The sequence below is a fragment of the Juglans microcarpa x Juglans regia genome, chromosome 2D (assembly GCF_004785595.1).
Source record: "Juglans microcarpa x Juglans regia isolate MS1-56 chromosome 2D, Jm3101_v1.0, whole genome shotgun sequence".
NCBI lineage: Eukaryota > Viridiplantae > Streptophyta > Magnoliopsida > Fagales > Juglandaceae > Juglans > Juglans microcarpa x Juglans regia.
Genome location: NC_054596.1, coordinates 30,408,346 through 30,433,078, shown reverse-complemented (window position 1 = coordinate 30,433,078; position 24,733 = coordinate 30,408,346). Strand labels below are relative to the sequence as shown.

The window sequence follows — 24,733 nt, the reverse complement described above, 5'->3', positions numbered from 1 at the left end:
GCTTCTTATTGTGGAATTCTACGATAGTGTGTCTTCCAGGTTCAAGAATTTGTTAGCCCGGTCCATTAACTCTCTTAGTTTTGAAGGCATCTTGTAGGATAGTTCTGTCATGAAGGGACTATGCGACCACACCCTTAAGCGCTATGTCGCTAGAGTTTCCATCTCGTCTTGACTGTTCGTGTTTAATAACTCTTTACTAAACCCCGACACATATTCTTTTAGTGTCCCTTCCTCCGTTTGTTTACTAGGGGTATAATCGATCCGGTTTTGGACAAAATTTAGGACCGAACCGGTATGTACCGGTTTTGCATTTTTAAAAACCGATTACACACCGGTTACCCTCCTAAACAGGTACTTCTGATTTTACCGGTTTCTGGTCCAGTCTAGTCTAGTTTTCTGATTTTTTTTAAATGTAAGTTTAATAGTTTTTCATTTGTCAGTGCATGCAAATTACTATATGATTCTTAATTGATTTTGGTAGTTTTGAGCCACATTTAAAGATGTTTCAGTTCTCGATACCTATTCAAACTTAGAGATGATTTTGTTTATACAGATAGTGATTATGATGAAAAATGTTACAATATAGTTCAATCAATACAATAATTTCCTGGCCACTGCTGAATAATCAGGAAGTGACCATGTACCATGGTTGAAATATTTGTCAATTGGATGCCATTTAATTGTAATTTACTATATATTGACAATATATACATAAACCAGATGCAATTATCCCATTTTCTTAAAGTTATAAACCCAATCATAAAACCCTAATAACACAAACACAATCACAATCACAAACACAATCACAAAAATTCTAAATTTCAGATTCAAAAACCTAATAAAACAAATACCATCTACAGTTCTACCAGATTTCAAAGTAATTTAAAAAACACAAAAACAAATTACCATGGGTCCGTGAGTAATCTTAGACAGAGAGGGTGAGATGAGGCCCAGGGTCTGTGCGTGGTAGGTTGCAGTTCTGCGGCTAAGTTATGTGCAACTGCCAATGAAGGGATAGAGAGATAGAGACAAGAGAGTGAGGCAGAGAGACGAGAGTGAGGTAGAGAGTCTGAGAGATGGGCGTCGTCTGTAGAGAAAACTTCGATGGAGTCACGGAGGCATCGGATTGGTTGGAGGGGAGGGGGGATGCAACGGAGGGAGGCCTAGGATTTTTGGCTTTTGGGTGAGTGGGGGGAAGTGAAAGTGAAAAGTAAAAATTGAGGGGTGAAGTGACGAAAACTAACGTTGAAACGACGCTGTTTGGATTGAAATTGGCCCAAACGGCGCTGTTTCAACAGATGGTTTATTTAAAAAAAAAAACTGAACTGCGTGAAACGGCTCCAACTCAGTTTCAAAATTCTCCCCCTAGACTTAAATGGCACCATTTAGGTCCTGTTTTATACTAAAAGACGTCGTTTTGTGTTTGGCAGATGAGGTATAGTGTTATTCTTTTATTTTTTTGGAACATAATTTAATTAAAAAATTATTTAAATTACTAAAATTAAAATTAAGTAAACTATTCAATGTGGATTATTTAATTAAGTGATTAAAAAATTAATTAATTATAATTATATTTATGATGTTAATTGCTAATTTGTTACTAACTTAGAGTTAGAGTATGTCAATGTTTTAATATTATGAATCTATGTTAATTGTCAACATATTAAGCTTTTTAGTTTTCATATTTGGTATATGATTACATTGAGTTAATTACATTTAATACATTATGCTATAACTCTAATATATTATAATGATATTAGTATTAGTTGTAGTGATTTAGCATAACTATATTAGTATAAGTATAACTATTAGTATAGTTATATATTACTATATTACTATATTAGTATTAGTTATAAACTTATATATTGGTATAACTATATAATATATTAGACTATATATAATATAATTTAATATACATTTTTATGTTTAAAGCATATGATCAATTAAATTTTCATCTTCAAGATTAAACTTTTATTTTATAAATTATATAACATTATCTTATATATAATTATATTAATAACATATGATCAAACAAATTACAAATATTTATATTTAATATTAACATTTTATGTTATAAATTATAATTTATAAATTATAATATGAAATTATTTCATATATGATATATAATTATATATATTATATAGACAACTTTCACGTATAATTATATATTATATATAAAACTTATAAATAAAAAATATTTTTTATAATAGTAATTTTGTATAAAATTTATATATAAAATATTAATTTATATATATATATTTCTCCAACCAGTCAGGGAAAGCGTAAAATCGGAACCGGACTGGTTCCAGCCAGTTTCCCTAATACACGAACCAGTCTCGGACCGGACCTGTTTTCCTATTTTTCAGTGTAAATTTACACCCCTATTGTTTACTAGTTAGTAGGTAAGCTGCTGATTTTCTTCTATTCTTACATGCCTTGAATTGAATGAGAAACTACCCGCTGAGTTTGTCAAACCTGGAAATCAACAATGATCACAACCCCAACACCAACTCCCATGTTTCCCTTATAATGTCAACAGGACGGTGTAACAATCTATTTCACCAGGAAAGTAATGAAGCAACATGTATGCATTGTATGTTTCTAAGTGCTCTAGTGGATCATTCAACCTGCCGTACTAGCCTATTTGAGGGATCTTGAACTTTAATGGCAACGTGACCACCATTATATCCCTATTGAAGGGCGATGATCAACTCCATGAACATATTTTCTACACTGGAAAAGATTCCAACCATCTTCCCCATTTCTTCATATATCTCAATGAACTCCCTCCATGCATCTACCCACGTTCTTCGCGCTCCCCATATATGTAACATCTCGTACCCTTTGGGTTAAGAATAGTGTCATTTTAGAAGTCTAGGGGATTCCGAATTCTACTAACCTTTAAGTTTACTCTTCATGAGTCAAGTCTTGTCTTGCAGCTCCATCCTTTTAGTGATCCACACTTGGGGTGGTAAACATAAAAATAACAAAAATGAGTTGAGTATTAAATAAGCAACATATCAGACAGTAAATATAAAGTAATGTACATGTGTGATGCAAATTAATATGAAACATATGCATAAAATCATGATATTTATTGTGACAATTTTCTGCAATAGTATAACAGCTTTTGCATGTGATAAGGATCCAAAGTATCATAAAAGAACCAAACATATAAGTATCTGAATATCAGAGACATGGTAGTGCAAAAAGATGTAGTCTTGAAACATATTTCTGTGAGTCGCATGGTTGATGATCCCTTGACAAAGCCCATAGCGAAAAATTGTTCTCAATCCTCATGTTAGGAGTTTATGATTATGTAGATTGTAATTATCTTTTATTTTAGTTGAGAAAAAAAGTCAACTTTCCTTTGGGATTTAATACAATATGATGTTTTTTCTAAATTTGTTTATATCATATGGCATGATTAGTATACACGCACAAGGTATGACAACATGTTTAGATCGTCTCACTAATATAGGCTATCTATTGCCTTTGGCACTACAAAAATGTAGCAAGCAGAGATGAGATATTTTGTCTCTTTGTACTTTTTTCAAAAGAGATCAAATAAATTGAATAACATAAATATATGCGGCCTTAGTGAGAGCTAATATGTGTTCCATTATATTGGGCGGATTGTGCATAAGCATCCCACAACCCATGTTGCTTGTAGGATACCAATGCGAGACCCTCTTTAACGCTTTGGAAGCTAGCAAATGGAGAGAGTTGGGTTAGAAACGGAAATAACATCTAAACTAAGATATGTATGGTGTTTGATATAGACATATGCTCTTAATGAAAGAATAATCCACCGTAACATTTATTTCATACTACATGTGCTTATTCGATCAAATGTGGAAGTGAATAAATGATTCTTTGCTTCCTCTCTGTGAGTTCTATTTATTTTATTGAGTGCTTGTTCACCTTTGGCTATGTCATAAGATAGAGGTTTTGATGTTTGCTACTCTAGCGCGCTGTCTATGACCATGATTTATTCCGTTTAAAGAGGCATTGTTGGGAAAGCAGATGGACCAAAGTTGAGTAACATGAGGGCAAATGGAAGATTATTCGACCATGCATCATCAGTTGTGTTTGTTAATGTCGAGCTTTGGTGCTACAAGGTTGTAGTAACAAAGTGTCTAAACACATCGTGATGATTTAGAGTAGTCAAGCATAGTTTCGAGTTTTGAACTCAAGATGTATTAAAAGGCACGATCAAATGCGACCAAATGAGTCTAGGGCATGACGAGACAATTTAGGGATGTTTCTTTGTTGGGTTTCTTTGGGAGAGATTTGGTATAATACTCTCATGTTTCTCTTAAATGTGTGTTTGATGATCGCACGACCTATTTACTTGTATAAACAAAATTGAGAATACAACGAGAAATACCTACAAGAGGGAGATATAGAAATGTAAGGAGCACCCATTTGGGTAGCCCCTCTCTGTTGAATGCCCAGAACGGTAATGCCTGGTATTATGGCATGGTATTATGGACAGTGAAGGCTGGCTTTTAAGGCGAATCGAAAGTTACTAGTTAGGGGATATAATATATATAATATATATGGAGAGGCCCTCTTCCCTCTGTGAATTGATGGTAACCGCATGAAAACCCTCTCTCAAATTGTTGCTCTATGTGCAATGTTTTTAGGCTGTTGGTATTTTGAGTGTTGCTCCAGCTCTTGTTATGTAGTGCACTAAGTTACCGAGTAGAGGAACACCGAACACCAACCCTGAAGGACAAAGCCGAGCATAATGGAGCTTTGTAAACTCCATATATTTGTGGAACAATTGCTAAGATTTAAATCTCAGTATATGTCTAAACCTTTTTCCTTGTGCTCTGTATATTTTTTTATGAGCCCTAAAATATCACATAATTAGTCCTTGAAAATTACATATCAATATGAATGCCGACTTTAATATAAAAGCATAAAAAATTCAAACAAAAATTAAATTTGCTCGAATAACTCTGTCAGTAATAGTATTTCGCATACCCCATACATAGCAGACTTTAAAATTATGAATCTTTTTCAATTTTTAAATGTAGATACATGCCTTAAAGGTTTACCACCAAAGAAAGTCTACGTATGTATTAAGAGATCTTTCAACTCCTACTAGACAAAGCTAGACTAGTTTTGTGGGATCTTTTAAAAGGAAAATACTACACACTGCATTTTTTTAAAAGCGAGCAATGCTACGTAATCTCTACAACCTCCACACACCACATTTTTTTAATTTTAAATATTTTTTTTTAAATTTTGAGTTTATTCTTTTTAAACTAATTCAATTCTTCTATTCATTATTCATATATTAAATATTTGATAAAAGAAAAAAATAATAAAAATTAAAAAAATGTGGTGTGTCGAGATTGTGTGAATAGTAAAAAGTTATGAAAATTCTTCTAATTGGATTTGTTGCCCAAGACAAACAAATCTCAAGACAATCAATCCTTCTTCACGTTACTATGCGTTTAAGCCCAGGGCTTGAGCCATAGGAAAGTTCTTTTGTTTCTCTCAATATCTGAGAAACAGTCCATGTTAAAAAATAAAAACAACAACGGCTCATTTGAATACTTATAAAATATATTAGAATTTTGTGAATAGTAGTGAATAATTTGATTTAAAATATTTTATTGCGTTTTGAAAAATAAAAGATAAAAAAATTGAATAAAAATATTATAATATTAAAAAATTATTTAAATATAATTTTTGTTTTGAAATTTGAAAAAATTATATTATTTTTTATGCTTTATTTGGAAGTTTGGAAATGTTGCATTGAATTTTGTGTTTGAATAATGATTAAGTAATTATTAGATAAAAAAAAATTGAAGATTTGAAATTGAAAAGTGTTTTATAATTAAGTGATATTTGAGAAATAAATTATTAGAAATTTTGAGAATATCACATTATCCAAACAATGCTTAAGTCTATGGTCGACCACGCCCTGTCCTATTTATAAAGCTAAATAAGAAACTCGTTGATGAGTAAATAAATCCTAACTCTATTAGGAATTATCTTTGCCCTGTCTCATAAGGAATTTTTTAATTTCCAGTAGTTTCAATAGAACTATCCCCTATGAGTAGTTCAAGTGATAAAAATTTTGGTCTTAGTAATATGCTTCATCTAAGTCTAAGATTTGAACTCGTGGGTACAAAGAATTTTTAGGCATTATCAGAGTGAAAAGTCTTTTTGAATTACTCAAGGTGCACTTACGGAAAACTTGCGAGACCTTGTACCCTTAGAATGAGTTGAGTTTTTGTTCTAGATGTCGCCGCCTAGCTTTAAAAATAAGTTATAATAAATCTATAAATGCACTCTAGGACTTTAATGTTATAACCTGATTCAATGAAATTACCAATTTCACAACTTATTTTTAAACTTCCAAGTTATTTTAACTTGCTGCTACGGCTTCTTGAATTACTGTAAGCTTCAATTATCTAGTTTATAGATATTCTTGAATTGCTAATGGGGCGTTTCTAAGAGGTTCGTGTTCAACATGTTAGTCGGATTGGGAATGGAGTTGCTCATTCTTTAGCTAGACATGCTTGGAACATTGTTGATATTAATGTTTGGTGGGAGCAGATCCCTTGTTTTGTTAGTCATGCACTTTGGTTTGATACCAATTGATGTAATATTACTATTTCAATGAAGTTTCTTTATCAAAAAAATAATAATAATATTTAAGAAAGATTTTAAAAAAGAACAAAATAGATTAATTAATGAGTAATGATACATACAATTGTGGAGTGTGCAAGTGTCGTGTAGTCGCTTTAAAAAATAGTGACGTTCACTATTAAAAAATTAATTTTTTTTTCCTGCAGATCCTTTATTTATTCACTTTTTTTCAAAGTGATTGCACGGCGCTTACACACTCATGACTACAACTATCATTTCTCTTAATTAAATACTAAAGTGGTTCAATAGAAGCAGAAGAATATGCTTTGAAAATTATACCAAAATACATAAATTTATTGACAGCACTTTTCAGATTAGTTTATACTTAAATTACCAAAGTTATGAATATTCAATAATAATATTTAACGAAAATTATAAAAACTAAAATTGAATAAAATATTTTTCAAATTAGCCTAGGCAGGTGTTTTTGTTTCCCTCTCTATATGTTATATTCTCCAAATGTTCAGATTCCTACTTTATTCATTATATAAATTTACAGATCTGTGTGATACAGCGAGCCAGACATTCTCCGTACTTGCTTTGTTCTATGTTTAATCAAATTTAATCAAGAAGTTTGAAGCTTCTTGTCATGACCTGAGCTGAAATGTAAGATTGGAATGGAAGAACACAAGGCAGTGAGGGGAAAGTGCAGCGGCAGTACTTGGGTGAAGTTGAAGATAATGGTCAAAGTGAAGAACATAGGATGTGGGAAGCACATGTTCATTAATTGGGAGAAATGACTTAAGTATCCTTCCATTGTAACGAAATAAACTGTAATCTTGAATTGTATAAAAGGGACGTCATCTGTATGAGGAAAACACTGTATAAAACATATCAATGCAATTTGCATTCTTGGAGGCTCTGGTTCCTCCCAGAAGTATCATCTTCTTGAATTCTCAATATTTTTCTTTCTTTCTTTACATTGGTTCTTTCTTTCTTTGCAGTTTGGGTTGATTCTTGGTTGAAGAAGCAGCAGCAGACACACGGGTTCTTAACAAAGTGGCATCAGAGCAGTTCTTTCTTGGGAAAATGGCAGACAAAACACGTTATAAAGATTTAGAGAAGATGATTCTTGGGTTGAAGCAATACCAAAAAAGGGTGGACGATCATCGAGGGATGTTGGATGACTTGATTTTCAATATGGATTTGTTGTTGGAAGCAGTTAATGGGGTAGAGTTGGATCTCAGAATGGTCATGTGATTGGGCCAGGGGAAGTTTTTAATGTAGAAAATTCAAGAATGTCGAGGGGATGCAGTTCAGATCTTAAAGTTGGATTTTCCTAGAATCGATGGGGAAAATCCTACGGGTTGGATTTATAAAGCAAACCACTATTTTGCTTTGAATCCTATGCCGAATGGAGAAAAGATATGGATGTTATCTTTTTACGTGGAAGGAAGTGCTCTAGTAGGGTTCCAAGATGCTGTAGAAACTGGGACTTTTCGTTCTTGGGATTCTTTTGTAAAGGCACTGCAAATCATGTTTGAGAGTTCATCTTATGATAACCTAATGGAAGCAATTACAAGGCTAAGATAGACTACTATAGTAGCATCTTATAAGTCCCAATTCGAGGTTCTGTCAAATAGGTTGAGCGGTTTATCTGAGAATTACAAACTGAGTTGCTTCCTCATTGGACTCAAAGATGAAATCAGGCTACATGTTTGTATGTTGCATCCTAACAGTTTGAATATAGCATTTGGGCTGGCAAAGATTCAAGTCAAGTATGTCACAAGTCTTCATAGCAGTGGCAGAGCAGGGGCAAGTCACATTTCATTTGTTCCATTATCAATAAGAGGTTCTAATCCATCTGCTAATGTCAACAAAAGGGATGTTGTCCAAAGTCTATAGAGGTAATAATTTCAAAAGCTCACTTCCTATTCAGAGGGCCAGTCCTATAGAGATGAAGGAGAGAAAAAATAGTTTCTATTACTATTATGATGAGAAATGGAACCCTAATGATCATTGTAAAAAAGCTAGTTTATCCTGTGGAAGGGATGGATCTGTTTTCTAATAGTGAGTATGAAGAAGAGTAAATTTGTTACGAAGTAGAAGGGATTGAGAATTGTAGTAGTAGAGGTGGAGAAATTCCAGAAATTTCTCTACATGCAATAGTTGGGGCGTTAAGTCCAAGAACTATGAGATTAAATGGGTAGGCACAAGACTGTTTAGTAATGATCTTCATGAATGCAGGAAGTACTCACAACTTTTTGAATCTTTTGATAGCCAAGAAGGCAGGGTTACACATTTGTAAAGAACAATTTATTGAAGTTAGAGTGGCTAATGGTGATAGAATGAGCAGCGACAGAGTGGTGGAGAAGGTGAACTACAGAATTTTTCTTGCTACCTTTGGGAGGCTGTGATGTTGTTTTGGGCTTGCAATGACTGAGAATGTTGGTGCTTGTATTATGGGATTTTAATTCCCTCACTATGTCCTTTAAGAACGACAAGCATTCAGTGATTCTAAGGGGAATGAATCCAAACTATTCTGAGATAGTGCAGGATGTTGAAATCTGCTAGCTTACAACAGTGGAGAGAAAGGGCATGTTCTTACAGATTATACAGCAAAATCAAGATGGGGAAGTGGGGAACATTGATCAAGGCATAGAAGTTGTGTTGCAGCAATACAATAGGGTCTTTGAAGAGCCAAAGGAATTACGTCCAAGGAGGAGTAGAGACCATTAGATTAATTTGAAAGAAAGGGTAGTTCCAATATCTGTAAGACTATACAGATATCCTTTCTATCAAAGTCAGAAATTGGGAAGATTGTACAGTAATTGCTTGAAGCTGGGCTAATCAAAAGCATCCAATCTCCCTTCTCTTCTCTTGTGTTTCTTGTGAGGAAAGCTGATGACACGTGGCGTATGTGCATTGACTATTGGGGCTCTAAACTGAGACACAATCAAAGATAAGTTCCCAATTCCTGTGATTGATGAACATTTAGATGAATTGTTTGGAGCCACTATATTTCCAAAACTGGATTTGAGATTTGGTTATCTTCAGATTAGATTAAGAGAAGGGGATATTGAAAACACAGCATTTAGAACTCACCAAGGGCATTATGGTTCTTAATTGTGCCATTTGGTTTGACTAATGCTCTTGCCACATTCCAAACTCTCATGAATGAGGTTTTCCAATCTTTTTTGCATAAATTTGTAATTGTATTATTTAATGACATACTAGTTTATAGTAAATCCAAAGAGGAGCACTGAAAACATCTTTCTATGACCTTAGATAAACACACTCTTTTTGCTAAGAGGAGCAAGTGCAAGTTTGGATGTGCTGAAATTGATTATTTGGGTCATTTGGTCTCTACTGAAGGAGTTAGGGCACATTTTCTAAAACTCAAAGCTATGGTGGAGTGGCCATTGCCTAATCCATAAAATCCTTGAGAGGGTTTCTTGGATTGATTGTTATTATAGAAAGTTTATAAAAAATTATGGACTTATTACTGCACCTTTAACTGCTTTACTAAAAAAAGATGCATTTTGTTGGAGTGAGGAGGCTTCTACAGCCTTTGAGGCATTGAAACAAGCTATGATTAGCCCACCTGTATTGGCCTTGCTAGATTTTGAGAGGTCATTTATAATTGAATGTGATGCATCTAGATTGGGGGTTGGGACAGTTTTGATGCAAGGAGGAAGGCCTTTAGCTTACCTTAGTCAAGCCTTGAAGGAAAAGGCTTTGGATTTGTCAACTTATGAAAAAAAGCTACTTGCTCTTGTGTATGCTATAAAAACAATGGAGACCATACCTGTTGGAAAGAACCTTCTCTATTAAGACTAATCCACAGAGTCTTAAATTCTTACTCGAGCAGTAAATTGGAACACCCTCACAGCAGAAGTGGATTAGCAAACTGCTTGGGTATGACTTCACTATTTAGTATAGAAAAGGGAAGGAAAATGTGGTTGCAAATGCTTTATTGAGGAGACATGAGGCAACTCAAGTGGAACCTACAACTCATGCCATTATAGTGTTGGATCCTATCTAGTTGGAGAACTCGAAGGTTATTATATGTAGGATGTCGAGATTGCTGACATTTGTAAGAAGATACAACAAGGGTCATTAACTGAGAAAGGATTTGAAGTAAAAAATGATTTGTTGCTTAACAATGGGAAGTTGTTTTTATCAAAACTTTCTCCTTTTAAGCAACAGGTACAACGATTCATCCATGGTAGTGCAATTGGTGGGCATTCAAGATACCAAAAATCATTGCATCATGCTAAATCTAAATTCTATCGGTCTGGTATGAAGAGAGAAATTAAAGAATTTATTAAACAATGTCTCATCTCTGTCAGCAGTGTAAGGTAAAGAATTTAGATCCAACTGGACTCCTACAACCATTGCCTATACCCACCAAGCCATGGACTGATATATCCATGGATGTCATTGACGCTTTGCCTAATTCACAAGGTTATTTAGTAATCTTTGTAGTAGTTGATCGTTTTACAAAGTATGCACATTTTCTTCCACTTTCTCCTCCTTATATTGCAATAATAGTGGCCAAATTATTTCAAATGCATGGGACTATGTTGAATTTTACCTCAACTTACCATCCACAATCATATGGTGAAATTGAGATTGTGAATAAATGTTTGCAGTAGTACCTCAAATGTTTTGTTAATCAAAGGCCAGAGTCGTTGAAGTGGCCGCCATAAGCTGAGTGGTGGTATAATACTAACATTCATTCATATACTAAAATAACACCATTTGAGGCCTTGTATGAAATACCACCACCTACATTGCTTTCAGTGTGTAACGGGTACCATTCAGAATGTTGAGGTGGACTTCCAACTAAGATCTCAAGAAGAAATTTTTACTTTGCTAAGGAAAAACTTATTAGCAGCACAAGGAGTCATGAACCATCAATATGATAAAACCATACACCTCGAGAATTTGAGGTGGGAGACAGGGTTTATTTGAAGCTCCAAAAGTACAGGCAACACAGTGTGGCTCATCGTGCTAATTACAAGTTAGCACCAACCATCAAGATTTTTTGGCCCATTTAAGATTTTGTAGCGCATTGGTGGTGCCATATAGATTGGAATTACCTACCAATGCTTTAGTTCATCCAGTTTTTTTCGTGTCCTTGAAGAAACATGTGGGATCATCAGCACTAGTTCCATCTTCATTGCCTCTGTTAGATTCACATGGAGGAGTCAGGACTGATTATCCTCCAATGCCGAATGTGTGCTGTGGACAATAAGCCTTTGATTGAGCTCCTTGTTAGGTGGAAGGGAGAACCTAAAGATGATTCATCATGGGTTCCTGTGACCAGTTAGGTGCCAGGACCCTAACCCTGTGGGCATGGTCTTTTGATGGGGAAGGGAATGTCATGACCTGTGGAGAAATGGAAGATTGAAATGGACGAACACAAGGAAGTGAGGGGAAAGTACAGTGGCAGTGGGTAAAGTTGAAGATAACAGTCAAAGTGAAGAGCAAAGGAATACAAAGGAGCATGTGAGAGGCACGTGTTCATTAATTGGGAAAAGTTAATTAAATACCCTTTCATTGTAATGAAATAAACTGTAATCTTGAATTGTATAAAAAAGCCGTCGTATGTATGAGGAAAACACTGAAGAAAATATATCAATGCAATTTGCATTCTTGGAGGCTCTGGTTCCTCGAAAACCAGAAGTATCATCTTCTTGAATTCTCATTTTTCTTTTTCTTTTTTTTTTACATTGATTCTTTCTTTCTTTGCAATTTGGGTTGAAGAAGCAGCAGCAGACACATATACACGGGTTCTTAACACTTTGAGGGAACTAAGTCACTAATTACTCTACTTCTCTGCAATCTTCAGTAGCAACAATGGCAGGTTCATCATCATCATCTGCTGAATTTTCTACAACATGGTTATTTTGTTCGTCCACATATGCCTGCGAGCTCACCACCTGCCCCATCAAGTCTTTATGCTTTAGATTCCCTATCAAAAGAGAAATGAAGGGTTAGTGATGAACCATATACAGACGTTATGAACACCTCGATCTAAGGATGAAAATAGCATTCAATAACACCAACAAAGAAAATAGTACAAAAGCAATAAATTCAGTTTAAATCCATATATATATATATATAATATTTGTATATTTTTTATAAGTCCAAATATATATTTGTTCACCAAAACTTTTGACAAATCTAGAAAAAGATACTAATTCCAATCATATTTGAATTAATTTATAACTAGCCAACCAAGTTTTGCTCTTAGACTGAAGTAAACCTAGATTGCTTTAAGCCCTTGACAACAATTATATTATTGGAATTGGCAGAAATATTCCAGAGTTACAGCCAAAGTTACATCAAACTTCAAATTCGCACCACTGGTTATATCTCCAGCTGAGCTTCTGCGATTAGTTTGGCAGTGCAAACTCAGAGCACAGTAACTAGTAGTAAGCCCCCGAATATCTGATTTCCTTCACACCTCAAAATCATCACCTTAATCCTAAAGATCAGGTGAAGCACATGCTATAACTGTTCACATGGTGATGTAAGTGAAATTCAAAAACTATTCTGAACAAGGCACCAAAGTCAAGTATCAGTGATGTTCCTTTGTAGGGAAATATGGGTAATTTTATCATAGAATGACAAGACTGAATCCAAGTAAAGATCAACAAATTTATGGGTACTGGTAACAAAGAAGATTTTAGTCTCTGTGGAATTATTCAGATCAACTAGGTACTTTCAGCAAAGAACAAGGATTCATTGCTTACCCATCCAGAAAGAGCATCCACTTGATGTTGTGTGGAGCAAAGCCTTGACACAAAACAAGAAGCGTTCCATAGATCTCTTTGTAGCCGGGATTTTGCTGGTGATAACTGTTTGTTTCAAGCCCTTTTTACAAATTGATAAGATAAATAAGTGAGAACGAGGATCATTTAATCTCACCATTTTCCAATATTTTTTTAAAGATAGAGTTGAAATATAAGTTAAACCTTTGCTTCAGAACATAGTGTCTGTATCATTCTTGTGGCCTTTTGAAGCTCTTTCACCTGAAAATAAATTCCTAAATCTCTAGAACATCCAGCTGAAATTAATACCAGAAGAAATATGGTGCACCTTATCATACCAAGTGGATAATAAGCTCATTGAACATATTGAAGTGGGCCTGTAAGAAGTCAAAAACTGGAGAGTATTCGGATTTCAGTACCCCAAAAAATTAGTACCTCAGATCATTGTATGCCAAAAACCTCCACCCCATACCTTTTAAAAAAGAGTCAACAAACTTCCCACCATACTTGACAGCCATGGCATGCACAGTTACCTGTAACATCATTTTAGAATATCAACATTTTCCTGATGCTGAAACATCTGAACTTAAGGTGACAAATCTCCAACTGCAAAACAACTTTTGATAAAGAAAACCAGATCGCTCCATTTATATACCTTGTGATGTTTTCTGCACATGTTAACCAATGATACCACCACCTTCACAGAATGTTGCAGTTTGACCAAAAGCTCTTCAACAGTTTGAAGTTGAACACTAGCTCTGAGTTTCTCTAAGAGAACAACTTCCTTAACCTAGTAATGGGAAATGAAGAGTAAAAGTCTAATCCTTTGACATGGTAAATTGATCAACTCATATATGATATGAAAGATTCAATGATAGACTCTACTGCTCACCAATTTGTTAAGAACAGTAAGATTCTCTTCATGCTGCACATAACACCGGTCTGTGACATCTCCATCAAGAAACAGCATAACAAAAATCAAAACAGGAAACAAGAGATCCCTTACCAGCACTCTGTACCAAACAACAAACGTTGCAGAACATAGAGTTGGAAAACCATGAAGATCATCTTCTTCCTTTCTTGAAGAAACCTGCTCCAGAAAGGGAACAACCATGATTGAGATCCAGCATAGGATCATGAAGTCACCCAATGTCTAAATGTTAAATGGCGAATGCAATACAAAATGTATTGAAGACATTCAAGCACCTGAGGCAGTACAGAGCAGGCAAGGTCATCCAGCAAATCAGAAGTTGACTCACTATTTTCCAAGTAAATCTGCAATATTTTTTCTAGAATATCTCCCTGCAAAAATCAGAATGTTTGACTCTATGTAGGGAAACACAAATATTGTATAAGTGCTAAGATCATTCCTGAGCACTGCCAAAAATAAAAATAAGGAGATAATGAACTAGAAAACATATCATAGACGGTTTACTTTATTCTTCCAAACACTCAGAACTTGGCTGTTGTCCCAGTTCTGCCTTAAAAGCTTTTGAGCAGAAGCTCCAAGTCTGCTTCTTAAGGTAGGAAGAACACCATGGATAAAATCAGAGTGTCTACTTTTACCATTTTCATCCAACTTATCAAGAAATTTCTGGAACGAGTTTACAGTTGATTCTAGAGTAAGAAGAGATTCTGATGCCAGCATGAAGGAAAAGGAGCATACTGCAGCAACAAGATGCCAATACCAATGCAGTTATAATAATACTAATAAGGGTAGTAATAAAATAACTAAGAGCACCATAGATAACTATAAGAATCAAAACAGAATTATATACCTATGTCCAAGATACTTTCAATGTATGAATAAGCCCCTAAATATAAATATTCCAAAGTCCCTTGTGAAACGTTGGAACATATGTCTGATAAAACAGCATCGGGTGACTTGATGGGCTGGAATGCTTCAAGCAGATCTGACAGAATTCTATGTTCTTTCTGAATAGAAGAAAGACTTAGCATCTGTGCTCAAGCATTACAATGAATTGTTTGTTAGGTTTTTATATGATAACTTTCGAGGTATTGTTTAGATAGAGCACAACGCCCATCCCCCCCCCCCCCCCCCCCCCCCCCCAAAAAAAAAAAAAAAAGAGACTGACAAAAGGGTAAAAATTTGACCTTCCTGAAACAATGAAGTGTTTCTTTGAAAGTAGACATAGAAACTGCAGATCTTGAAAGCACAAGATTGGGTACATCTGGGTTCTCAGCAGAAGAAGAATGAACATTCCAATGCTCTTGACAGGTTTCATCACCTAGAAAGTATTGATTTAAGATTGCAAGAATATTGAAGCTCTGTTATAGTATTAATCCAACCAAGTTAAAAGCCACCATCTTACTTCCTCTTAGTATAAACAGTGCACTGTTGAAATGCTTCCGAAGACTTGGAAAGAGTGGTGTGATTTTGGTCAAGAATTCATTGACTGCCATCCTGGTGAACCCAGCTGGGGGACTTGGGCTTCTAGCCAATAATTGTTTGGCTGGAGTGAAATAATCCAGCTTGTAGTGAAGATCCCGCAGAAGATACAAAAATAGAGGTAACTAGCATACAATAGCAACGTTTTCCGGGTTTATAACTTCATTAAAAAAAAAAACGAAAAAAGACAGAAAGAAAGAAAGGAAGAAACTTCTGAACCAGAATCAGTGTATAATTGAAAAGTGTAAAAAATCCCACCATTCTTCTCAAATAAGTTGCATAGGTCTAATAAAGACCAAGAAGAAAATAGTTTTTAGCTCTATAAAATGTGGGCACAGCACATCTGAACTGATCTCAGTTTTATCAATGAGCAATGCAACAGACGTTATCATTAAAAGTGGTGCAAGAAACGTTATTCTACACAATGTATGTTTATGGAACTTCCATTAAGTGCCCTTTGACAACCTACACATTTTGCACAATTAAAGGTTCTGTATTTCCTAAGAAAATAAGACAAAATCAGAGAGGACTTATACCTGCATGAGTTAATCTCATACAGCTTGCAAGTTTTAACTGCTAAAAGTAAATTGTCTTATGACCAGATGATTATATACCTTGAATCCTAGTGTACAGAAGAAACTTTCATTTGCCAAATTTTCATTAAGTGCAATTGTTAGGTGCTTGAACCAAGAGCAATTCAGATTAAAACAATCAGAAACAAGCATGAGCTTCAGAATTTCCATTAGAGCTTGATGACCTCTGTAGATTGGGTTGTAAAAATCAGCTCACCTAGTAATTGATACCTAATGAATGCTGGCCTTCTCAACAAGGCAATCCTGACTGAAACTATGAGCAGTTCATATATGTCAATGCTAATAGAATCATAAATTCCAACACAAACATGTAATATTACTCAATGGAGGAAGAGACGGAAAGAGCATATATTTATTGCATGAATAACTAAACCTAAAATGTAACTGTTATTGGTTTTATGTAAAAACTCCTTTTTGACATTTGCAAGTTAGATTTCATTGTCATCGTAAAATTTATACATGCCCAGTCTTCTTGCTCCCACTAATTCCTCAAAAACCTTCACAGTATAACTTCATGCACAGATGTAAAATAAGAAAACTATCACAATACCTCTTCATTTTCTTAAGCACTCTCATAATCCAGTTGATAGATCTATGAAAATAAAATATAACGATCCTAAATGTGAATAATTTTGCCTGAATTATTCAAGAAACAAATACTTCATAATAAAGCACATGCAGAAAATCCATGGTCATAAAATTATAGTTACTCTGTTCTTTATTGAAGAAAATATATCAACAGAGAAAAGGTTTTCAAAAACTAGAGTCGCATTAATTCACAAGATGCTGCAGGTGATACTTTGCAAATGCAATGTATTACTAATCTCAAATTCAATGTATGCTGACACACCTCTGAAAATGTCAAAATGGAAAAGCATTGAACCAGAAGAGGCCTGAATTTGTATCTCTGCGTTTCCAGAGCTTTGGCAACTGGAGAAACATCAACAGTTACCAGCTTATCAGGGTCACAGAGGTATTGATCTTGTGACTTGGATGAGCTTCCCTGTGAAATTAGACCAGAAGACTCCTTATTTGGCACTTCTTGGCTAGTCATAGCTCCTGCTTTCTTCAGCACATCCAATATTGTGGGCTGCTGGAGTTTTCTATTGGTATCTGAGCTTGGGGCTTTTGATATCTTCTTGCCTCTTCTATTGCTCTTAGGCAAGGTGCACTCTTGTGTCTTCTGTTGATTGTTCTTTTCGACATGCCCCGTATGGTTAGAATGGTTTAGGAGTGAAGATCCAAAATGATCAACATAACAATGAAGCTCAGGCAGCAATATAGGGTGTTGTTCAATGGAATTGTTCAATAAGATCTCCAAATATCTGCATAATCAAAACTTGTCATATTTTTCATCCTGAAGCATTTTCATCCCTTTGTAACTATTGAAACCTAGTAATTCAGTAATTAGATAGGAAGCAACCAGTTTAGATTGCGATAAAAAAAATTGCAGCATAAACCCTGCCATCTTCAAAACAGAAAAATTGCATGAGTCTGTGTGTGCACATAAAAATGTCAAATTTCATTTTGAGCACCCAATTAATGCAACACTAACTTTTACTTTTGCCCTCATTTGCGACAAATTTCACAATCCCATTCTGCTTTTACATCAGAACCCTGTGCAAGGCACAAAGGTCGGTCATACAATAGTCTCTTATCCGAAATAGAATTTCCTAATCTTGTTGCAAAATCATCTGTTCAGAGCTCACATTAGTGGAGAAAGCATGCTTGCAGTGGGGCTCCCACACATTATTCAACTTTCTTTTAAGGACACAAAGAAGAAGTACCAATCCATCTTAGAGACCTTCAAGCAAAATAAAGTCACATTCATGTCCATATTTGATAGTTCTCAAGAAAATTGACTAATTGGCTCCTTTAATTTTTACAATCCTGAGATAAATAGAAAAGCTATGAGAATTACAACCCAATCTTTTATTGTGCAAGTTTTATATTTTCCTTAAGTAATACTTGTCAAGTGTAAGCAACATGACTTGTCTGAAAGGCTCCCATCCACATCTATCTTCCAGGGTTTACATTTGTGCATTCTCCGTGGTCAGAAGGGAAAAATCGAATTTACTTTTGATTATTTTTCTTCACAAAACTTACTCAAAAGTTTTTCACACACACACATGGAAATATATTTGTGTATACAAAGAATAGAATAAGATGGCCAAAACTGAGTGATATATGCAAGTGAATGTTTAAAAACATAACTACAGAGAGAGAGAGAGAGAGAGAGAGAGAGAGAGAGAGGCTTTGACAAGAGCAACCAGAAAACAAAGACAAAACTTATACTGAGGTAAAATGTAAAAAAAAGTTTAATGAAGAAAACAAGGATGAAAGTAACGCTGCAGTAGCAAATGCCTTATTTTACCAGCATTAGAGCACATTATGTGTGTACAAACACATGGGACAAAAACCTACTTTATTCACTGATATACAACCATATATATACCCTACATACAATTGACCTTTATACCCTCACATATTACACTAATTACAACCATGTCCTCTAACACTCCCCCTCAAGCTGGGGCACATATATCATATAAACCCAACTTTAAACAAATAAGCTTTAAACGACTACAACACAATAACTTAGTGAACATATCTACGAGTTGATCAGTAGACTTCACAAAAGATGTAGAAATGTCACCACTTAGTATCTTATCGCGAATGAAGTGACAATCAATCTCTATATGTTTAGTCATCTCATGGAACATAGGATTACAGGCAATATGCACTACAGCTTGATGATCACAAAATAGCTTAAGAGGAATAGGAGCTGGAAACCCAATCTCTTGGAGGAAGTGTTGCAACCATGTCAGTTCATTAGCAGTGTGAGCCATTGCCCTATATTCGACTTCTGCACTAGACCGAGCTACTACTTCTTGTTTCTTACTCTTCCATGTAACCAAGTTACCTCCCACAAAGGTACAATATCCAGTAGTAGATCTATCTAAAGGAGATCCTGCCCAATCAGCATCTGAAAATGCTTCAACTCTGTGATGTCCATTTGGTCGAAACAACAATCCAAGGTCAGGGGCTCACTTAAGATAACGAATATGAATTACAGCATCCCAATGTGAGACCCGTGGCGTTTGTAAAAACTGACTCAGTACACTCATTGTATAAGAGATGTCTGGTCTAGTGATAGTGAGACAATTTAATTACCCATCAAGTTTTTGATACCTACCTGGATCTACAAACAAATTCCCTTCCTCTTTCAAGAATGTATGATTTGGGTCCATAAGAGTGTCAATAGGTCGTGCACCTAACATGTCAATTTCTTCTCGAAGGTCAACTACATATTTCCTCTGAGATAAATTGATAACCTTTTTAGATCTACTGACTTCAATTCCAAGGAAATATCTAAGCTTGCCCAAGTCTTTTGTTTGGAACTAAGAATGTAAAAACTGTTTTAGTCTAGCAATTCCAGCAGAGTCACTCCTAGTAATTACAATGTCATCCACATATACAACCAACAAAATGTGACATGTATCACTATGTAAGTGAAATACCGAGTGGTCTGTTTGACATCTATGATGACCAAATGCCAATATAGCATCAGAGAACCTCCCAAACCATGCTCGAGGAGATTGTTTCAAAACATATAATGCCTTCTTTAACTTGCATACAGTACCTCAATACTCCCCTGAGCAACAAACCCAGGTGGTTGCTCCATATAAACTTCCTCATGCAAGTCGCCATGTAGAAATGCATTTTTAACATCAAGCTGAAATAAGGACCAATCTAAATTAGTAGCAAAAGAGATCGACACTTGAACATAAGAGATTTTGGCAACTGGGGAGAAGGTCTCTTTGTAGTCAATGCCATAGGTTTGAGTGTAGCCCTTTGCATTCAGACGTTCCACAGAACCATCAAGATGGAATTTAATAGTATATACCCATTTATAGCCAACGGGTTGTTTACCAGGTGGTAGTGGAATGAGATCCCATGTCCCGTTATGGTGAAGGGCATCCATTTCATTTTTCATAGCTGTCCTCCATCCCGGATCAGATATAGCATCCTGAATTGTTTTCGGAATAAAAAGTTTTGAAAGTTGAGATGTAAAACATGAGAATGATGAAGATAAGGCATGATATGAAACAAATTGGCTAATTGGATGTTGAGTAACACAAGAACGATTACCTTTGTGGAGAGCAATAGGTGGAGAGTCTGAAATACTAGACAACTTAGGATCTGAAGACGGAGACACGACTAGTTGGGCCATGGGAGTCGACGGCCGCAAGCGATGCGAGAAAACCTGTAAAGGAACTGGCGAAGGGACTGAGGAGGGTTGGGTAAGGTTGGGTGAGGGTGAAGGAGGTAGTGTAAGAGTAGATAATGGTAGAGGATCACACTCAACACTTGAAGATGTATTCGAAAAATAGAATATGGACTCAAAGAAGGTAACATCAACACTCGTGAAGTAGTGTCTAAGAACAAGGCTATAGGAGCGATATCCTTTTTGAGTTTGGGAATAACCAACGAAGAGACACTTGGTAGAACGGAGATCAAGTTTATCAAAGCCTAGGTCAAGGTTATAAACATAGCAAACACACCCAATGTAACGCCCCAATGGAAGACCTAAACTACATAGCCTATACTCCAAAAGGACTAGTCAATGATACAATTGGAGCCCCATTAGAACCTATAAAGAGCACGAATTTCTCCTTCCTAAGCAATGTGGGATCTCATACACCACTTACCTTTATCCTTATCATATAGGATATCACAATCTACCCCCCTTAAATTCCCGACGTCCTTGTCGGGTCTATCCGTTGTAGGTGGCACGGCTCAAATCTCACATTTCTAGTTAGGATAGACACTGATACTATTGTAACACCCCAAGGGAAGACCCAAACCACATGGCCTATACTCCAAAAAGACTAGTCAATGATACAATTGAAACCCCATTGGAACCTTATAAAGAGCACAAATTTCACCTTTCCAAGCAATATGGGATCTTATACATCACCTATCCTTATCCTTATCATATGAGATATCACACCCAAAAATTTTTGTTGGAAGAGAATGTCAATGGACAGCTTTGCTGTAAAGCTGTCCATTAATCATTCTTCTTTCCTTATTTTATCTTTACTTCCTTTACTTAGGTTTGTACAGTTAGCATATTGATAGAATATATAGTTTCCATATAAGGCTAGAATGCTAGAATCACTCGGCAATTAGTTTCTTCCCATGTATAGTTCTCTTGTAAAGTTTCTATATAATATACAGATAACTCAAAGGTCAAGGGATTTGGCCATTCATACAAAAATTTGATCTATTTTGACATGGTATCAAGAGCTGACTACTAAGCTCTTTGTTTCCTTCGATTTTTTTTTTCCTTCTTTTCGGTTTTGGAGACTTTCGGCACGTCTATTTTTTTGGGTTTGGGTGTTCTGCTGTCGCAGCAGCATCTCGTGGGATTTTTTGGCTTCGTCTGGGTGTTTTGTTTTTTTTCGGCTTCGTCTGGGTTGTTTTTTGGTGAGTCCAACGTGCAGTTCTCATCTTCTCAGAATTGTGCTTCTTGGTCTAGGTGTTTTCGGCACTTTTGTGCCTTCGTGACTGTCGCAGCATCCTTCTGGCTGGTATTTCGGTATTTTTGCATCTCCGTGCCTCTCGCACCTTGTTTCTGGTGGGCATCTCGGCACTTCTGTGCCTTCATGATTATCGCAGCTTGCCTCTGGTGGTAATTTCGGCATTTTTTCCTTGTCTTGGTGGTTATTGCAACACCTTTCTCAGCTTCTCTGTTTGTGGCTCTCGGTTTCTCTTGCTGAACAATGACTCATTTGGCTCTCGGTTTATCACTCGTGCCCCTGCTTCCTCTCACAGACAAGTCAAAGGTCCTTATCTCATTTTATTTTGGACTGCTTTGAATTTTTTTGTTGATTTACTGTCTCAAAATTTATTTGTGATGGACTCACCACATGTGTGTGTCAAGTTTACGATCATAAATTACTCTACTTGGACATTTCAGTTCGAACTTTTCCTAAAGGGAAAAGGTCTTTGGGGTCATATTGATGGCATGGATGTCGCCCAAACATCCAATACTGATAAATCCAAAGATCTAGGGGCTTCTCCTTCATGGGTTGTCCTTGATGCTCGGATAATGTCTTGGCCTCTTGGTTCAGTGGAGCCACATATTGTTACCAACTTGTGGGCTCATCGCTCCGCTCAATCTATGTGGAAATACTAGAAGAAGGTTTATCATCAAGCTAATGATGCTTCTTACTTTCAGTTAGAACATGCGATTGCCATGTTTCAACACGGTAGTCTTTCCATCCAAGACTACTACTCGGCATTTCTGACTCTTTGGTATGAATATACTGATTTCGTTATAGCGGATGTTCCTGTTGCCGCTCTTTCAACTATTCAAACTCTTCACGAGACTAGCCGGCGTGATCAGTTTCTTATGAAACTACGCCTGGAATATGAATCTGTTCGCTCTTCTCTACTGAACAGATCTTCTATTCCTTTTCTTGATATTTATTTTGGTGAGTTACTTCGCGAAGAACGTCTTAGTACTCAAGTTATTCTGGAGCAATCTCATGGCAGTTCCAGGACGACAACTGTGGCTTATACTGCCCAGGATCATCTATGAATTCTAAAAATTTGCAGTGTTTCTGCTGCAAGTAATATGGCATATTGTTGCCAATTGTCCTAAGAAATATTGTTTTTATTGCAAGAAGAAGGGTCACATTATCAAAAAATGTTGTATCCACACCCAGAATCGTCAGACCCAAGCATTTCAGACTTTTGTTATTGTTCCTCCCGCAGCAACTTTTGTAGCACATGGCTCTTCCTCAGGTGCTTCCTCTGATCTTGCACCTCCTGAAGCAAATTACTGCACACCAGAAATGGCGCAGCAGATGCTAATTTCGGCATTATCTACAATGGGGTTTCAAGGTAAAAAGTCTACTAAACTCTGGTACGTAGACTCAGGAGCTTCTAATCACATGACGAATACACCCACCGCTCTATGTCATGTTCAGCCCTATGCTGGTCAATCTGCCATTCAGACTGCCAATAGCTGCTGTCGGAGATGCCTCTTCTAAATTTACTGATGTGTTTCTTGCTCCTCAGCTTTTCACAAATTTTATTTCTGTTGGTCAATTAGTCGATAACAATTGTGCTGTTAATTTTTCTGGTGATGGTTGTGTTGTGCAGGACCAAGTAACGGGGGAGCCGATCGCGAAGGAACCTAAAGTGGGGCGTTTGTTTCCACTATTTTTACCTGTTCCAGCACTTTCTCCAGTTTCTTCTATTAAGTCTTTTGTTTGTAATAATGTTCCTGATCTGAGTATCGTGTGGCATCGTCGTTTAGGTCATCCCAATACTCAGATCTTATCTCATGTATTGCACTCTGATTTTCTTAGTAATAAAGAACGTTCTTCTTTATCTCCCGAGTGTGATTCTTGTAAACTTGGTAAAAACAAAACTCTTCCATTTCCTTTGCATGCTAGTAGAGCTTCTCACTACTTTGATCTTATCCATAGTGATGTTTGGGGACTTTTCCCAATTAGTTCACATGAAAAATTTAAATACTATGTGACTTTCATTGATGATCATAGCAGATTTACTTGGATTTATTTTCTTCGTTCTAAATCTGAGATTTTCGTACTTTCACTGCGTTTTTAGCGTATGTTGACAATCAATTTTCTGCAACTATTAAGACATTACGCACAGATTCTGGTGGTGAATATCTGTCTACTGAGTTTCAGGCATTCTTGGCTTCTAAAGGTATTATTCATCAACGTTCATGTCCCGCTACTCCTCTACAGAATGGAGTAGCCGAACTCAAAAATCGTCATCTTCTTGACGTGATATGTACTCTCTTGTTAGAATCATCTGTTCCATCCATGTTCTGGGTCGAGGCTATAAAAACTGCTACTCATTTGATTAATCGTTTACCTTCCCAAATCTTACACATGGAGTCTCCCTATTTTCGATTATTTGGTAAGCAACCTAGTTATGATAATCTTCGTACCTTTGGTTGTGAATGCTTTGTTCATTTACCTCCTCATGAGCGACATAAATTATCTGCTCAATATATTAGATGTGCATTCTTGGGATATAATGTGTGTCAAAAGGGATTTGTTTGCTATGATCCTACTTTACATATGCATAGGAATGTTATTTTCTTTAAAAATCAACATTTCTTTCATGTGTCCTATGTGCCCTCTCCTTCTACTGTGGTCCTCTCCTCCTTTGAGCAGCAGTTCCCAAATCTTCATCAAGTCAGCTCTCGCTTTAAACCAGGTATTATGTATACAAGACGCTCCCGCCCATAGTCTCTTTCAGTGGCTCACCCGATATCTGATCCTACCATG

The 24,733-nt window shown here is 36.0% G+C and overlaps 1 protein-coding gene across 2 annotated transcripts in view; it reads right to left on the bottom strand.

The window, feature by feature from the left end:
- Window positions 1–12,242: 12,242 nt before the first annotated feature.
- The window catches only part of LOC121250191 (Fanconi anemia group D2 protein homolog), a 38,979-nt gene continuing 26,488 nt past the window's right edge, over window positions 12,243–24,733 (bottom strand). Inside the window, exons 17-30 of one of the 2 annotated variants that reach the window (XM_041149197.1) lie at window positions 17,248–17,722; window positions 15,728–15,929; window positions 15,510–15,643; window positions 15,173–15,353; window positions 14,830–15,059; window positions 14,601–14,696; window positions 14,401–14,484; window positions 14,287–14,319; window positions 14,050–14,184; window positions 13,867–13,927; window positions 13,733–13,788; window positions 13,599–13,655; window positions 13,377–13,497; window positions 12,243–12,592 (exon numbers count right to left, since the gene is read on the bottom strand). In XM_041149197.1, coding sequence (XP_041005131.1) covers window positions 12,444–12,592; window positions 13,377–13,497; window positions 13,599–13,655; window positions 13,733–13,788; window positions 13,867–13,927; window positions 14,050–14,184; window positions 14,287–14,319; window positions 14,401–14,484; window positions 14,601–14,696; window positions 14,830–15,059; window positions 15,173–15,353; window positions 15,510–15,643; window positions 15,728–15,929; window positions 17,248–17,722 — 2,014 coding nt within the window. In that variant the 3' untranslated portion in view covers window positions 12,243–12,443. Of the gene's footprint in view, window positions 12,593–13,376; window positions 13,498–13,598; window positions 13,656–13,732; window positions 13,789–13,866; window positions 13,928–14,049; window positions 14,185–14,286; window positions 14,337–14,400; window positions 14,485–14,600; window positions 14,697–14,829; window positions 15,060–15,172; window positions 15,354–15,509; window positions 15,644–15,727; window positions 15,930–17,247; window positions 17,723–24,733 lie in introns of those variants that run through there. The other variant, XR_005937729.1, reaches the window with a different exon arrangement.